Source organism: Corvus cornix, chromosome 1A, assembly GCF_000738735.6.
Source record: "Corvus cornix cornix isolate S_Up_H32 chromosome 1A, ASM73873v5, whole genome shotgun sequence".
NCBI lineage: Eukaryota > Metazoa > Chordata > Aves > Passeriformes > Corvidae > Corvus > Corvus cornix.
In genome coordinates, this window is record NC_047057.1 from 56084477 (window position 1) to 56103219 (window position 18743).

Genomic DNA, 18743 nt, shown 5'->3' on the forward strand with positions numbered 1-18743 from the left:
GTTATGTTGTGAAACAGAAACCATTCAGAGAAGGATGAAATGTTTCCCCGTGCTTTAATATAGCTTCAAAAATTCTTTAGATTATGAACTGTTAGTGTACTGTTAGGCAATCTCCTGCAGCAGAATAAATCTTGGACTCAGGTGTCCCATAACACAAGTGACCTTGGAAGAAAGCCACAAAAATGGCAACAAAATAAACTAGCACACATCCTTTGACATTAAGTAGCTGGTGCTATATTTTCCTGCAGCAATACTGTCATAAAGTAAAATCCAGAGTTGAGTCAACCACAGCTCCATATCCAAATAAAAAGTAGAAGCAAATTATATCTTCCCCTGCCCAAAACTGGAACAGAGCAAAAATATGAAGAGATAAACTAAGTATTTACAGTTTATAAACAAAGCAATACTGTCCTTGTCATAATTAATCCTGGATGTGTTTGCCTCATGTTTTCTGTACCTTCCCCAACCTGCAGTACAGTTACAGAATTTCATCATATAAGGATTTAGGTCTTGATTCAGTAATTTGGCCCTGAAATGCTGAAAAAAAATTGCTCAAAATCTATTTGAAAACATTTTACACAAAACTGTATCTAAAGAAAGAAACAGAACAGTAAGAGAATCTCATGATCCATGCTTTGTGGGAGTATCTACCGAGAGAAAAATCTAGCACCACTCCACAGTTCTTCCTAATTCAGCAGATCACAGCCCCAAACGCCCAAGAGGTGCACGTGTGAGAGGAAGACAGAGGAATCCAGAATCACAATTAAGTGAGAAGATTTCTGTGTTTACCAAAAGCAGAAGCTGAAGATCGAAGACAAGATCCTGATGCCCTGGAAGATCAGAACATTGTGAAGCTACAGAACAGACAGTGAAGTGAGAGGGTAACAAAGCCTAATGAGAGCAGACAGAAACAAACACAAACACTCCTCTGTGACAGGCAGCCAGGCATGATTTGCAGCCACAGAGCGCTGCTACTTCAGCCACACAGTGGCAGTGGTTTGTGTATTTTACTAGAAGAGTATCAATCACCAATAGCAAATCCCATTAAACAAAAAATCAAATGAGCCTTCACAAGACTTAGGAAAAAGCAACCACAATAACTGAGGCAGCCTGAGACTGTGCAGAATCCTCTCTTACTGACAGAACAACCTTTGGCAGCCAGGAAAAGTTCCTTTAGAGCCTCTAGCTTGGTGGCTCAGACAGTCCTGGGTTCCAAAGTACTTAGAGATCAGAGGAGCACAATGGGAAAGTATTTGCAACCTCTGTACCGTAGTCCTACCTTTAAGTCATCAGTAAACCTTTTGCCTAACAATGCATTGGGGTAAATATTCTGTAACTGAACATCTGGAGTAGTCACTCTTCTTTGCAGGGATTTCCATGCTTGCTGTTCCAGTGAAATCAATGTTTAGAGTATTTCTTGCGCATGGATTCTCTCTTGGCCAGGCTGGCTTTTTGTTTTCCTTCCATCACAATGGTGCAGACAGGTCCTGTCAGTTTTTCTTCAAAACAGTAATGGAAATTGAGCTAATCATGCTGTTCACCCTAACTGAGTTGATTCTTGTTTGGCAGAATTATGATCCTTGTCACACTGAGGAACTAGACTCCACGTCTCTGTTTAATCTCACCTCATGCTGACACATTTCTGAGTGGTCTATACATAGCAAAGGACGGTGATAACCGGTTCAGCTCAGTGCACAGTCAAGATGCACTGCAGTGTTCTCCAATTATTCTCGTTGCAGTTTTGTTTAACCCCCTGCATCCTCCAGGAAGATCCTTATAGCAGCAGGAACACGAGACACAGGGCGTGCTCTCCCTGTGAGGACACAGCTCTTGCAGAGCACAGCCACAACTGCTGCTGAGGGCGGAGTGCCAGCCCCGTGGCTGTGCTCAAATCCCTACACAGAGGTGCAGACATCTGGCCCCATTCCCACACTTTGCACAACAACCTCTCAGGGCAGGCAGGTGCAAGGCAAGGTACGTTGTATAAAAAGGACAGTATGGAGTATTTATATGTAATAGAAACTGTGTGAGGCACCCTTATTTATTGTAGTTGCACATTCTGCTCTACAAGGTGCTGACAGATAAAAGCCCAATATATTTAATAAAAAAGGAAAAATTCCATTATTCATATACTGATATGACCTTTCCATACTCTGTATTTTGCTCAGAATCTCATTTAAATGACAATGGAGAGTTTTCCTGATGTGCACACAATACCACGTAGCTTAAGCTCTGCCAGAAAAAAAAAAAATCGGCAGGAAACTGCATGACATTAGTTAAATTCCAGTAATTTAATCAAACGGGTAATTAAATTATTTAAATTATTCATTTAACGTACCTGGCAACAAGAGAAAACCAACACTGATCCTATTTCACCCTTGCTGGGGACCAAATGAAACAAATTACTATTTTAAGAGACTGGGCATTAGAATTCAGGTTAAGAATGTGATTCTAGTTTAAAAAAGATCAACACTGTTAGAGGGCAGGAGGCAGCATAGGAGCCAAATATTTACTTTGGTAACAAATACACTCTTTAGAGCCTGTTAGGAGTGGCAATCACAACCTACAACTTCACAACCAATCCAGGATGTTGGTTAATACCACAGAGGGGCTTCCCAACCTGTACCCTCACACATGGCACAGATGATACCGCCAGACATCTGGAGTCCTGCTTCCAATCCATCAGGTTCACTCCAAAGCCTCAAGGGGAATTAGCAATCGGGATGTCATTCATCATCTCGCTGAGAAACATTTTTTCTCCAGAAGAGCTTGTCATACCAAGCAACCCACACAAAATACAATTAAAGAATGTCACTGCTAGACAGATTAGAACTGCAGTTCAAGAGTGGAACTCGCTGTTGATGAATTTCATAAATTAAGTATGTTCTGGCAGAGCTTCTGTGGAAGGTATTAGCAATGATCCAAACACCAGGACCTAGCAAACTGCATGGGTAAAATCCTAGCTGCATTAGAGCCAATAGCAAAACTCCCAGGCACTTATACAGAGCCAGAATTTTAATTTCTCATGCCAGGTGCAACACATTGCTATGGCTTTGGGCAAACTACACTAATTCAGCCTCCCTAGTTAAAAAATGTGGACCACTAACTACTGCTTTTGGAGAGAGAGATTGTGGAGGATACTCAGAAGTGACCCATACAGTAAAGGGCAAGCATTATCAATCAACGCAATTTAGCAAACAGGCTACTTCAGCAACTCACCATCAGAGAAATACTCCACTGATACAAACACCAGGCTTGCAGCTCCAGCTGGATTCATTTCTTGTCCTGGGGAGGCCTGGTAAAAGTATCTTCTTTATGAATTCCATGCACAGAAGACTGGCCCAAGCTTTGGTGCAGATGACTGTCGATGTTGAGAACTGTGTTTGGGTGTTCTGCCTCAACCATCAGTTATGTTCTTTCACAGCCAACGTGTGTAAGTGAACAGTTGCTTTCATGAGTCAGGGATTAACAAACACACTGCTACACAAATGCATACATTAACTCTGGATAACGCACACATTTGTTTAAAATTAATTCTCGGGTGTTCTTGCAAAAAAGTTTTATGGCTGTATGAAAAGCAGCTATAAAACGAGATTTGGCTCCTTGGTAGGTGGCATGTTACATTTTTTTAAGAAATATTATTCTTTCCATATAAATGCACAACAGATGTAACATTCGACCTAAGCAATAAGATTTATTACTGTTTTTAAAGCAAATTCAGCACAGCTTAAGAGAACACTGTACAGAATTCTTTAAGCTAGGAAGAGGTTCTTCTTGACATCAATGCATGCTTTGCATTTGTCAATTCTTACCCTCAAAGCCAACCCACAGTTTAGTATTTCAGGCTTTTTACAAAGGTGATGATCCTGCAATTCAATCTGCTAATGTAGCACATAGCAGGCTCCCTCCAGTCACAGCAGTCATGGGCTCATCTCTTTGCTTTTAATATCAAAAGAAATGTGCATGGTCTCTTTGGTCTCTTTTTGAGCCCCCAAAACATTTCACGTGATTTAAGTTAGGCGTTATTCCAACAGCACATGCAATCAAAAGCAAGTGTCACACATTGTTTGGCAATGAAAAATAAAAAATAAACATTACAGCTGTGATCAAAGAACGTGTCTTGCTTATATTGTCTTACATTAATTTCTTTACCTCATGCACTTTTGTGTAAGTATTTATTGTTTTGTATTTTCTTCAGAGGCCATAGTTCTTCTGGTTTCTAAAAATAACCTGCTTATGCATAGTCTTCTCTTTTCAAAGCACCGTTCTTCCTTTTGTTAAGTTCATTTCCAAGATCTCTGTGCATGAAAAATGGTGAAAGATGGGTATGTGAAACTTCACTAACAAACACATTGAAAATACCCAGAAACGAGGAACAATTCTTGGATCAACACCTTCAGTGGTAAACAGTTCAGTGAAAAAGGAACAGGCCTCGAAGTTATGCAGTAATTTTGCATTTTGTATAAGGGCACGAAACATGAAAATTAAAACATACCTGAGAATAATATTAAAATCTCATTTCAAGAAAATTTTTGTTGCTCAACAGCTTTAACTACCAAGTAGTTTCACAGTTTTTGCATTTCATTTCATGTAACATAATCCAGATGGTCCAGCAGGCAGCCCCTGACCAACACACTCTCAGGTGAATCCTGCAGCTGACATTGTTGTATTCACATTGGAGAAATGCATGTATCTGAAAGTTCACCTCCTATTCCACCATGAACACAGCCAAGCACTTAAATTGTGAATCTCTATACAGCCTACAAAGAGAATTCTAGTATTAATATACACTTCCACCTCATTTTTCTGTTATGAACAACTTGTACTCAAAATCGTTTTCTGATCTCAAGTTCAAAGCATGGCACCAAATTTGGGGCTGCCCAAGCACATTCTCTTCCCAAAGGAAGGCATGGGACAAAGTTCTTGGATGCTTCTCTAGAAGATCTAGGCAACACTGGGAATGCTGCAGATCTCAATCATATCAAGTGCATCACCTCAATTTAGATAGATCCTTTCCCAATTCATCACCACTCCGTATGTCTGCAGATTCTCTCTGGTGTTCCCCAAAACTCTTCTAGTCCAAGAGTAGTTCATCTGCCACCTCCCCAGACAAAGAGCACTTTCAGTAGCCCTTTAGGAGATATGCTGATAATCTTTAAGAAATATTCTAATCCTACTGAGCTCTCATGTTGGTGATTGCATATCAGCCAGGACAAGCAGTTTACAGACTTTTTAAAGGGATGCATCTGATTTCTGCCAGAGAAAAATCACATTAAGTCTTCACCTCTCATTAACGGCTGTCAGAGTCTCGGTACTGACATCCATACAGATGATGCATATCATATTTGAGGAGTATCTGAGTGTATTTGCAGTGAGTATAGGAATTGGATTCACAGGCCAGAAAAGTTTCTGCCTGTCTAGTGCCCAAGCACTGTTTTAATTTTCTTTCATTTTACACTGGTTTTCCCTGACTGGTTTTACAAAAGTAGTAGCAGTGGAAGAAGTGTCCAAAGCACCAAGTAGCTTGATCTGTTCATATATCCTTTTTACGATACGGTTTTATGCTGAGACTTCCTAGTATCTGGAATAGTGTCTGGCTTCCTTAAAAACAATGGGAACATGCATCTCTACCGTATCACACCCAGCTGGGGTAAAATCTGATATCCCAGAGAAAAGAATGGTATTTTCACTCCTAAGATCAAGAAATTCATGCCTGCTGTATACTTTCCTGCAGTGAGGGAAAATTGATTCTCCGTCCACCTGCAGAGACAGTCTCTTGGACTTGAAGAATGTCCTCAATCAGAGACAGAGATCCTTGAGGAACTGACCACCAGACTGCCAAATATTAACGACAGACTGGGGCATATCTCAAAATGAGGACTGGGTACTTCATTACATAGTGCATTTTTGCCTATCCTTTGGGCAAATTTCAGTACAAGGTGTGGGGATTTCAAAGCGCCCGTATTAAGGAGTAAATCACAAAGAGGCTCATCGAGCCACAGGCACATGTGAGGGGCTTTTGAAGTTCTGTATCATCTGTGTATGTCCAATGAGAGACTGTTCTACACAGAGAAATGCAACTGATGAATTGCATTGCTTCAAGAAAAAGAGATTTTATAAAAATTGTTTAAGGTTTACCTTTTCAGGTATTTTGAAAACTCCCTGAAATATCCAATAACACTGTGGCTGACAAAAGAAGAAATGGAAGGAAGAGAAAGACAGAAAAGTATTCTGGAAACAGGACAGTTAATCATTCATGTTGTCTACAATTCCTTTGGCTCACTAAAGTCTCAAGATAGACTGTGGCTTTGTAATAAGAAAAAAAAATCCTCTACTGTCCTACCATTTCTCCTCTACAATATACGATGGAATCTAGAGCCACAGACTCCCAGGACTTCACAGGCAAAGGACATATCCTAAAGCAGAGCATTTCATGGCTCCCTGACACCCCACAGGCACCCTTTCTCCCTAAAGCAAAGAATCTCACAATATCATTTTGTGTAGCATTCTTTACATATTTTGACTTATACTCCCAAAGCAGATTTATTTCAGTCAGACTGTGCACATGTAGGTTTTGAGTGATTGTTGAGGTTTGGGGTTTTTTAACCTTCTCCTCAGCTTGATATTCTGCACTCTTCCTGGAGCTGGCCATTGTGATTAAAGATTCTGCTTTGTAATGAAAGCCATGTACTTCAATGCTTAACTAGAGAGAGCAAAAAGAGGCAGCCAAAACATGTGGCAATTCTTATTTTCCTTTCACAAGTGACAAAACAGCATATGCAGTTCAATGCCCAGGATCAGTTAATTTTATCTGGAAAAGCAGCTTATGTAAGTTCACAGTTGCTATGATTATAACCCCCATAACATCAATTTCGTATGTAAAGCCACTGTGGGGCCCATATGGATCATCTTTACACTTTGGGAATATGGGCTCAGGGCAACATAAGTCACCAGTTATCAGCCTTTGTCTTATTTTGCAATATATTCATGATTCTCTGTCCTTCCAATGGCAAATACATCGTGCTTGGTTGGCAGTGCTGGTATCTGATATTCCATGATTACTTTGGCTTCAAAGTGAGACAGTAAATGCATATTTGTGTTACTCTCCCTTTAATGTAGTACAAAGCTGGACACAGCTCAGAAAGAAACACCTAAAATCCATTACCTATTTATGATCATGTACAAATGGGTATTTATCATGTTAAAAGAGAACCACATGTTGAAGTGGAGGCTAGAGCCCAATAAATCATTTTGGATGAAAACCCTTTTCAAAAAAAAGGAATAAAATAATTAACATTTGCTTTTGCCAGGAGAAACATTTGCTCATGAATCTTCTGGGAAGGGAAAGGCATTTAACCTTTTTACATGCCATTCCCTCAGACATCTCTGACCCCACTGCAAAATAGACAACAAAGATTCCCGACTCCACGCTGCTGATTAAACTCTTGTACAAAACATCTGGCTGAAATTTTCTTGGCAGTTGATTTGAAAAGTATACAAGAAGCAGAACTAGGGAGCAGCCATAGTTCAGCTGAGTGACACCAAGATAATGCTATGCAAAAGCAGATTTTACCTTGAACACATCAACTCCTAAATAATAGCCAGTGACTGTGCAAGCAACATCATTAGCAGAAGAAAAATAAATCCACCTTCTACTCTGCAGGCCAGTGTAGAGAAGGCAAATGGGCTTTGAAAGAAACCCAACTTGACAATTTTGTTTCTTTTAATAAAATAATAAAGGGCTTAAACTGTTTACCTGCCTAATACCTAACTGCAATAGACAGGTAGGAGAGAAGTCATCAATGCCCTTAACTTCCAGAAGCCATTCCTTATATTTGTGAATGATTTCAAAACTTCTGTGGTTTCCGATAAACTCCCCAAAAAACTGGATGGAATGCTTTCCTACTTAGTGTCTCAGTCAATACACCCCAAGGCCTAAATTAGCAAAAGTGACCTGTAATTTTCATAATCTGACATTCAAAATAAAGGATATCCTGGCCCTCTTGCTGCTTTACCTTTAAAGAGCCTGTCCAGTGCAGGTCAGCATATTGTTCCCTTTTGGAAATACAGACCCTGGAATTCTCACAGTTTTCTGCATGTGGAACAGGCCTAAAAGCAAGACATTTTCACTGCTGCTATTGACTAAGTAGCATCAGTGAAAAACCTCCATGAACCAGGCCAACTTTATTCTGCAGCTGCTGGGGAGAGGAGGGCAAAAAAAAGAAAAAGGAAGCAGCAGCACAGAACAGCCATAGAGTCTGACACAAAGGTGCAGGAAACAGGAAAGCGTAGGGAACCTTCTGCCCCACTGCTGCCAGGCTAGGAAAATTCCCAAAGGAACATGCTGAGATCCTCTGGCTTTTTCCACAAGCCAAGGCAGAGAGTGCTTCAGATTTATCAGACTCAACCAGAATGACAAATGAAAGCTTCAGCACTGCACAGGGCCAGCAGTCTGTAATTTACTGTAGTTATGGAAAATTTGATGGTGTATGGAAAAGGCTTTGACTTTTTATTTGGGACCCTGCTGTAAAGAAACAGATTATCAGTATGTGTTTAAAATTGCTTGATAAATATTTTTAAATCATAAAGAAATTAACACATAGAGACAAAATCTGGTCTAAACATTTTATCTCCAATCCAAAGTTCACATTCTAAAGCACCCCTACTGCTTTGTGCTACACCACTGCCATCCCAATAGACCTAAAGGAGGGGCACCTATTCAAATTAGTTCTGCTATCACTTCCTCTCTAAATGAACTTACCCACAAACACCTTGTTCTATAGAACTCTTTAGGTTGGAAAAGACCTCTAAGATCATCAAGTACAACTGTTAACCCAGTGTTCACTTCTAAACCCTGTCCCTAAGTGCCACGTCCACGTGTTGTTTAAACACTTCCAGGGATGTTGATTCTTCCCACTTCTCTGGGCAACCTGTCACAATGTGTGACCACCACTCCCATGAGGAAATTTTTCCTAATATCTAGTCTAAACCTCCACTGGTGGAACCAGTCTCCAAAATTTAGGAAAAAAAGTCTGTCAGATAGATAAATTTCAGCATGGAGCAAGAATAACCAACTGCAATGCAGACCAGAAATATAATCACAGAGTGTAACAGTAAGAAGTAAGTTTGAAGCTGTTCATTCTATCAAAATAAATAAAATATTGCAAGTATTTTGTACCACATTATTCAGTACTACCACTGGAATGGTAATGAATGAATAAAACCAGAAGAGATTATCCCATGTATAATCCAATATTCATCAATAATAGTAGAAATAAGTTGTCATGTAGAACATCTATGTGAGAGGGCCACACCACTTGTCCAGGCAGGAGCTAATATTGATGTAGATTTAGGGTAGCCACCTGCCAGGCAAGCCATTGTAACTCAAGTGAGTTGAATTCATGACTAAGAGAAATAAGTTAAAGACTACTGCATCAAGGGAAAATCTGCCATTTTGTTAAGACCCTTTGTATGCTTTGCAACTCCAACAGACACCTTCTTCTACAGATTTGGTCTGCACCAAATAGGGAAGGTGTGATAATATTTTGAATCCAGCAATTTGTATGCAACCAACAAACAATTAAACCGAGCAGTAAAAAGCAGGTGATTGGAAAACATGGAACCAAGGCTTACAGTGTATCAAGAAATGTCCTTACACTTAAAAAATTATAATGCACTCCAAAATCCATTTGTTCAGGCAATCCATGTACAACAGAAGGCACTGTTATCCATATGAATCTATCAATTCTGCACAGCAAAAACCTGAGAAGTGCAACTCAATTAGATGCAGCCTGGCCCCTCCCGGTCATTCAGGTTCCTTGAGGACAAACATCTCCTTTCAGTCCATCAAATTATAAAAACACCACAAGAATTTGTACATTACAGTAGCTGGTTAGAAAGAACATTCTGGTGGGGGAAGCACACTGCTATTTTCCAGAAAACCTTCAGCAGCATTAAATTACCCTCCCCTATCACTCAGAAGTCACGATGATTTCAAGAAAATGTAATGATGAGACCCTTCCCATTGACCTTTGTAGCCAGTCCTTCAGTTGCCACCGGGAGTACTTCCAGCAAAGTTAAATGCTGTGATCAGTCCTTTGTTGTCAAATGTGTAGCCACTTTGTTGTTCTACTGTCTTAGTCTCTAGAATTCAAAGAAAAAGGATATGAAAAATAGCCTCTAGCGAACACCTTTGTCAGAGACAATACAGCTCAGCTAAGAATGCAAAGTTATGGAAAAAACCCCCACCTGAGCCAAAATTTCATTCCCTAAATGCAATGACAGGAATAAATTACAATCAGATTTTCTCTAAAGGCATAAGTGTGCACACCTCTGCAACAGAGTTGAAAAACTGATCCTTTACAGAATCAGTCTATGCTACACTGTTCTGCATTCTTTTTGACTAAATCTGAATTTTTTTTCCATGATGCAAGTTTTCTATACACCTAAAATCTCACACTGACTGCAAAGGCAATGTGAGTGGTTAAAAAGTTACAAAGCTGTTAAACACATAATAATTGATAGTAATCCTCATCAAATACCTGGCTGACAGGTAGATATTGCCTTAATTTGTTCTTCATTTCAGATGTCAGATTGTGTAAAACTAGTTCATACCCTGTTCTAACAGCAGCACAAGTCAATGAGAAGGCAATTAATTAGAAACAACAGTAAACTTACTCTGAATAACACACACTTCCAGGCAAGGAATAATGTAATCATGATATCCTGCTCACGCTTCCTAGAAAACGTCAATTAGCACAGAGGTGGTTGTTACAGATTAGAAGCATTTCCAACATCTCTGCAACAGCTGGAACGGGCCCAGGGAAGTGACTCACCTGCAGCAGTTCTCCGGTGCTCTGCTAATGTGTAAATCTCCTGCAGCTGCTTCTTCTGATCCTCACTCAACGGCGCGGTCAGGGAATGGTACCAGGCTGCGTCCCGGCTCTGCACCGCTGTCAGAGCAGCAGTGGAGGAAAAGTGATCATCAGTTTACACGCAAGTTCATTTCAGAGTAACAAAATGAAACATATGAATATTCTGGTTGGTTTTTTAAAACAGAATCTGCACTGCAAAACATGATCAGTATTCCTGTCGGTTTTCATCACACAGAATTCCCACTCTGTTAACAGAGGCAATCCATTTTCAGGAACTTAACTGCATCCTCTGCTTTCTGAAACAGAAAGTGAACTGTGTGGCCACTATTCATGGACAATGTGAATTTAATCTTCTCGTTTAAAACTCATATGAAAACTAAAAGCAACAGGATTAGTCAAACAGGAAAGGGAGAAAATAATTTCCGCATTAACATCTAGAAGGTGACAAATATTTCTCTATACAGGAGTCCCTCTAGTGACCAAGCCCCACTTATTTAGGCTGTGATTGAAAAATTCTGAGGGAGAACGTGAAGAGAATTAATCTCTGGCTGTATTTGCTACCAATTTGTCTTTTGCAGCACTTGTAAGCCAAAAAAATCTTAGGACTAACATTAGAAAGCAAGATCACATTTACCAGTTTCAGTAATCTAAACTATTACTTGTAACAAAGAAAAGGGTTTTTCCCAGTGATGACCATAAACATCTCCAATTTCACTATGTTATATCATTCCGCCAACCAGCAAACACATACTTAGAAGTGCTTGTGTAAAAAACTGGTATTCATCAACACCATTTTCAAGGTCAAGAGGTGTGCTGAACCCTTCAAGAGCAGTCTCTTCCAATGCATCTTCATCCCAGTCATCATCATCATCATCATCTTCTTCCTCTCCACCTCCAGCACTGCCACCTCCTCCTCCACCGTGGTTCTCTTGCATTGCCTGGCTCACTTCATTTGTCTCATCCTCATCGCTCGGTATCTCTTCTGCAAAAGCATTGATATGTTTTGCAAAACAAAGTTTAAAAACTGTAAGAAAACAATGACTTATGAATTAAAAACAATTAGTAAATTTAGGATTTGGCTGGAAAAGGGACACGCTTTCCCCAAAATCTTTGAAGCCTTGGAAAAATGAAGCTTTTAAAACATTTCCTACATTCAAGATCAGTTAAACTTTTGTTTCTACGCAGACCTGAGGAATGTGAAACTGCCATCTTTTCCTTCTTTCATTTATGCAGTCATTGTGCAATTATAGGGTCCAAAAATTTTAAGGAAATGTCTTCCATGAAGTGGAACAGCACTCTGCTTTTTAAATTACAAACAGAGACTTGCGTGGAATTCACAAATGTACATAAAACCATGAGAAATCCATCTGTACACCGTCTGCCTTCTACTCTTCAGTGTTCCCTTATTTGAACAACTTAAACCAACACATTAAGTTGGCGTTACCTTCCATTCTGCTTATGAAACTATGACTCCCTGAATTAAATGCAACTACAATGTGCAATTCTAAATGACTATAGATGCAGCAAGCAGGGACTGAATCACAGGACAGAGATTTGAAAATTTGTGCTGTTTCCATACTGTATTCCTATGTATTGAGAAGAATTCTGTAATTCCATTGTGTGAAATTCAAGTGGACTACATAATCTGTTTACATCCAATTAATTTTCACACCTCTAAACATCTATCTCCAACTCCTTGTCAAACAGATTTGCCTGGAATGCTGTGCATAATTCCCTCCCCATGATTCCCTCTGTAAGGCATTCTTTGATGCTTTTTCTCTTCTGGCAGACACAGAGGTTAGAGGCCTGTGTGCTCAAGGAACCTCAGCTGTCTCAAACCCCACTTTGCAAACAACATTCCATTTGGACAAAGAAGACCTGTCAGGATCTCCTTCAAAAATTCAATGAAAAAGATCTTTCAAACAGTTGGGTAGTAGGAACAGCTTCTTTCTAGGAAGTAAGAATATGCCTAGTGGAGTCCTGGCAAATTCCTGCTTCCGATGTGAGAAGAATATTTACAACCCAGAAGAGTGGACCTGCAAGTTACTCTTAAACCAACAGACCCTTTCACAAAATGTTAGCTGTTACACCTTGAAACATTTTGATTACGCTTTGGGAGGAAAAATCAACTCAATACCAAAGATGGTATTTCAAGCACCCAGTAAGCCGAGTTATTTCAGCAGACTAATGAGTCTTAAAAATGAACTGCAATTTCTTACCCCCTTTAAATTAATTCCAGACAAAATCCACAATGTGAAAAGGGGAGATTTTACCATTATCTTCTGCAAAGTGTTTTTCATCTTTAGCATGATCCTCATGTTCTGTGAGCTCCCGTGAGGCGCAAACTTGTTTTAAGCCCAAGAAGAGGAGGAGGATTGAAGGAACAATCTGGGCAGCCACAGCATCCACTGCAGGTGGTCGGTTCTGCAATTCCATTAGGATGCTCAGTCCTATTATACACATCTTTCTGTCATGGAGTCTGAAACAAGACACAATTGTTAGACAAAAACCAGATTTTCACTGCAAGGATGTATAGAGAACACTAACGTCCTGGTGCTTGACATGGCAGAAGACAATGTCTCAGATGCTATGTTCAAAGTCTATGTTCAAAGATCCTACACAAACTATTTTCTTCTGAATGCAAGTTCCCACTGGAAAGTTCTCATCCCATAACAATTAAACATCTTTCAAGCACTGGTCAAATTCCTGAAGCAACTTTTTCTGATTACCAAATGCAAAATTTGTAATGCTAAATAAATACTGGTTAATAATTATGTAGAATATCTTGTCTTTAATAAATCATTTGACATACATTATCATTATTAAATAGGATGGAAAATTAATTTGCCTTGGCTTTGATAGCAGTACTGTTTCAGGGACGGAAATTGGCAAAAACTATTAGTGAAGAGCAATGATAAGCAGGAACGCATTGAATCGCAGGGTGTATTTATGGAATGCCCCAGGGATAGCTGAAATTAAATTACTAGAAGTCCATCAGAATGGCTGTCTTATACATATTTCAATATACAATTTCTAATGTTAACTTGAGACACATTGCTAACTCCAGAGAAAGCAGGGAAATAGTTCCACCTTATCAAGAGTAACTGGCAGTATACTCAAAGTGGGAACTTGCAAATGAGTAGACCTCCAGTAAAACAAACTACAGATAATTGAAGGGAAAGAAATTCATTAAATTAGTAGCAGAAAGATTTTTATGTGACCATAGTCAGGAAACTGGGAAAGAATCTATGCTCTTAAACTCAAGAATTGATTTTCACTTCCAGAAAGAGAAGTTTCTGCAAACAAGACGGAAAAAGTCTCTAACTGCCTCTGCAGATACTCTTTTGGTTCTCCTTTACTGGAAACATCAGAAGTATTCAACCTGGGGCTAACAATACAGTATTCTGCCATTATGGGCTGGAGAGGAGCTTTTTTTGTTTGAACTACTCCATTTTTATGCTGATGGCTCCTGTGCAAGCCTTCTGCAGGACAAGTAGTGCCAGCAAGACCTAGAGAAACCAAGCAAACCTCCAGAGCTGGCAGAAAGTGGCCATCCTCCAAACTCTTGGTATACTTCCATTAGTGAATCAGTTTTACTTTGGAATGAAGAGAATACAAGTTGAGAGAGATTAAATAAGATGGGCACCACAGACTGCAATAAAACTAACAGGGGGACAATCAGCTCAATCCACCATTTCAAAAACCGCTACAGAAATATAATTTTGAAGTGCTTAGCATTTCATAACCAAAGTTCCTATATAACATGCTACTGAACTATTATATCCTTTAAGTAACACAAGTGATCCTGTATTGCAGCTTTCTAAACTTTACTTGTGTTTAAACAAGGTTAGAGATCTAGAGGGATTTTATGACACCTCCCACATTGTTAGTCCTGTGAGGATTTACTGAAGTGATTCATTCTCAAAGAGTAGTTGACAACAAAAATAAATTATATATGACTACGCAGAACATTATGATCACAGCAGACCTTCCAAGAAAAACAAAGTCAAGCAGCATATCAAATGACACACTTTGTCACACTGGGTTTGGCTGCTTCGTTACGTGTTGAAAAACGCACCAAAGTGCAATCAGGTGAAGAGTGTCCTGTAACCATAATCCTTTCTTTACCTGTGGAATGGGACACAGAAGAGGGCACACAAACCAGCCAGGGAGACTGAGATAGAGGAACAGAGTCTGCTTTCATAAAAAAAACCCCAACATAAATCCCTTACTCCTCTTAGCTGAAATGACTTAACTCCTGCGTGTTGAAAACAAACCATTTGCTCTCATGCTGACACTTTGCAGACCAAAAGCCAAGCTAAAGATACTGCTACCTATAAATGAAGCATAGCTGTTATTTGGAGAGTTGTCCTTAGTGCAAGAGCAAAAGGAAAAATCTCTACTTCCTCTTTTTGCCAGCACTGTCATCCAAGTGTGACCAAAGCTCTGTAATCTATGCACAAGACTTCAATCCTGCATCTTGATACTGGGAAGCCATGAAATTTCTTCAAGACCCAAATGTACAAAGAAGCAATTTCAGCCACCTGCACAGAGTAGCTAACAACTCTTTGCACTATTTTTTATCATACATTTGAAAAAGCTGCCATTGTACAATGCCAATTGCAAAATGCAACAGTAAAAGGTAAAAAAATCTTAGTAATTAATGGCTTAGCTTCATATTAAATTATCTTTTTGGGACAGCAAATCAAAGTACAAGAATGAAGCCCTGCTGTTTGAAAGGGAGTCAACATTGGGAAGCAGCCCAAATGACCAAAACCCGCAGCATATTTGTCATGCTCCACTTTAAAGCAGCTAAACAGAGAAGTTGCAAGAATGAACACGTCTTCAGAATATGCATGTTATTAGAAGGCCCTGCAGGACAGCAGAAATTGAGGCATTGAGCCATCTTTAGTGAACCTGAGCCAGAAAGAGCCTTTTCTTTCACCTGCCAGCAGAGACAAACAGCAGGAAAAGCATCTGCCCTACCTGAAGTTCAGTATTCTACTATGCCCCAGTTGTATTAAGGACCCACAGGACTGAACAAGCCAAATAGAGTTTTATATATTTTCATAATAGCAAAGAATGGCTTCAGGACCATTCCATTGCTATCAAAAGGCTCATTATTTCAGCATCCTTCCATCTGCTCAAGGGAGCCTGGATATGATTCTCCTCAGTAATTTGTGCTTTGAGATCTGTACTTATTTGCTCAGAAGCACACAATAGCCCTCCCTAACAATCAGGGACTCTGCTTATTCCTCAATGGTTTATCAAGCCTGGAGTGTTAAACACACAACACACAGCACTGCAACGCACGACTCCAAGCCAAGTCTATTTTTAACAAGCTGTGTGTGGTCTTCAGAACCTGCAGGACCTCTTCTTGCTAAGCCACTTTCTTCTAATACAGCACAAAGGATTTTAAAATCTTTGGATTTTAAACCAAGCTGAAAGTATTTCAGAGAAAAATTGCTAAGCTGCTCTTTTTACTGGTTTGCTGTGCTCCTTTATGCGAGAATCAAGTTTCTTTCTATTATATCAATCTAGTTCCTGGACAAACTGCAAATAATTAGCCATTTCCTTCTAGGTGCAAAGTTGGAACCAACATAAGACTGGGATTTTTATATAGAACTCGGAGAAATCTAGGATTTTTAACTATTTAAACTGCTATCAAATATATAACCCTATGCAGCTTCAAAAAACCCAAAATCACTTACTGAGGGGTTTTTTGAAGCAAGTTAGATTTTCCTTTCACTCTAGCTACCACAGAAGAATTTTTAGTATGAGAATAAGCGTAAGTCATGCAGAAGCTTCACCCAAACCTCAGCTGTTAGGAAAAAGGTAGAAAGAGGTAAGGAACAAATGTTTCTGCAAAAGGCTTTCGAGTGTGAAGTTATTGTAGAAAACATCTAGAAATAAATACAATATCCTGTAGCATATGGGCACTATGAGCACAAAACCACAGACGTGATATCCACCATGACATACTGAATTTATGCACAGTCTTACAAGGAGTTCTGAGTTCTCCTTGCCTGGCTAATTTTTAATATACCAACTTTGTAACACTTTTTCAATAGTTTCCATGGTTTTAATAACATGGAAGAACAGCTACTGATCTTACTATAACTGCTTTTCCCATCCGTTTTTCCCATGGATTCCATCTCATGTGTTCACATGTGCTGCTCCAGAAATACTGCACTCTGCTGGCAAACACCATTGGCTCCAGCCTGAGCATGCGCAGCCATGCATAACCCTACAGCTGGCAGAGCAGGATCTAGGGGGACTAAGACTTCACAGGAACAGAAGAAAGAAATAGAATCATAGAATCGTTTGGGTTGGAAGGGACCCTAAACTAAAGGTCATCTAGTTCCAACCAGTCTGCCACGGGCAGGGACACCTTCCACTAGACCAGGTTGCTCAAAACCCCATCCAGACTGGCCTTGAACACTTCCAGGGATGGGGTGTTCACACATAAGAGTGTAAGATTTATGTGGACAAAGCATCTTGAACAGCCACTGTTACTACCAAGTCCCAGATTTCCTGCATGGCTGACCAAGAAATGACAGCAAGATTCACCTGGTCCTTCACATCTGGAGGTGGATCTACTTTGATCTTGTCCAATTTCTCCAGGATCTGTGAGTTAACCAAATGATTTGAATTTGGGCCTAAAACTGCCTCTTAATGGAAATTAATCTAAATGTAAACCAAAGCAGCAAATGGCAGCTGATGAGAAAAAGGACTGTACAAATAAGGGTGCCCACTGCTCTCTGATGAAGACATGAACTCTGCAGGCGTGGACCCAAGAAAGGGTTTCAAGAACGACAGATTTTTTTTGCATTTCTGTCTTTTCCTGTTCAGTTAGGCCTCTGAATATGGGGCTCCTTTAATACTCTTAAGAAAACAAATGGTCTTCTAGAAGCAGTGCTCTCCTGAAGGAAAAGGAGGAAGTCCCTTGCAGCACATCACAGCGCCTCACCAGCAGTACTACAGCAAAAGCCCTACCCTACACCTGCAAGCCACGAAGTGAGGAGACAGCACAGAAGGAAGAGTGACTTTTAGATTTAAGCAATATTACAGATAATTATTTCACTGCTGGCAGCAGCAGATCAAAGAGAGATTTTTGATCCTCCGCTGCCATTCAAGTGCAGTCTGGGCAGAATGACGGGCATGACAATCACGTGTTTAATTTTCATTTTCACAGCCTTTGTCAGCCTTTGTCTCAGATCTAAATACGAATTTATTTGAGCAGTAGTTTCTTTAGCTGATGCTTTCTGAAAAGCAACACAGAAGAACTGAAAATTAAGCTGTAGCTCACAGTACTATTTGAGATTGGGGCCTAGTCAGACCCTCAACATTTTTCCTCTCTGAATCTGACTAGTTTCTCACTGAATGCTCCAGGATAAACTGTTTTAGGCTATAAATCTCTTTCAGTTTACCACCTGTAGGGAATATCTTCTTTCCTACCATCTCTGTATGCATTCAGCATGTGATATGTAGTAGAAAAAAATGAAAGCACAAAGAGATGAAGCTCAAGAACTTTGCTTCGGCCATAAAAGAAAATTGGTACGTGTAAATCCTAAAATGTCTTGCTCTTTCCTAAAGCTGATAGATATACAAATAATTTAGTAATTAACAATAATATAACCACAAGGTGTGGAAGAAGCAACTTCAGGAAGACACAGTCTAAGCCTGTCCGTACACCTGCAGGCACATGTCAGCCTTCAGTAACAAAACAAAACTCAAGCAGGAAGGTGAGAGGTAGCTGTTAACTACATCTGACTGTCTGCTTTGCCTTTAAGTGGATTTGAATCTCACAGTTAGACACCACATCTCAGCTGAGAGGCAAGCACTGGCCTTCACCTCTGCTCAGCATCA

At 39.8% G+C, this 18743-nt stretch overlaps 1 protein-coding gene across 3 annotated transcripts in view; it reads right to left on the bottom strand.

Moving 5' to 3' along the window:
• Positions 1-3669: 3669 nt before the first annotated feature.
• Positions 3670-18743, bottom strand: part of IPO8 (importin 8) — a 46461-nt gene continuing 31387 nt past the window's right edge. Inside the window, exons 22-26 of one of the 3 annotated variants that reach the window (XM_039570733.1) lie at positions 13148-13353; positions 11626-11856; positions 10836-10952; positions 10678-10738; positions 10132-10143 (exon numbers count right to left, since the gene is read on the bottom strand). In XM_039570733.1, the coding sequence (XP_039426667.1) occupies positions 10716-10738; positions 10836-10952; positions 11626-11856; positions 13148-13353 (577 nt within the window). In that variant the 3' untranslated portion in view covers positions 10132-10143; positions 10678-10715. Of the gene's footprint in view, positions 10144-10677; positions 10739-10835; positions 10953-11625; positions 11857-13093; positions 13354-18743 lie in introns of those variants that run through there. The other 2 variants (XM_039570732.1, XM_039570734.1) reach the window with 2 other exon arrangements.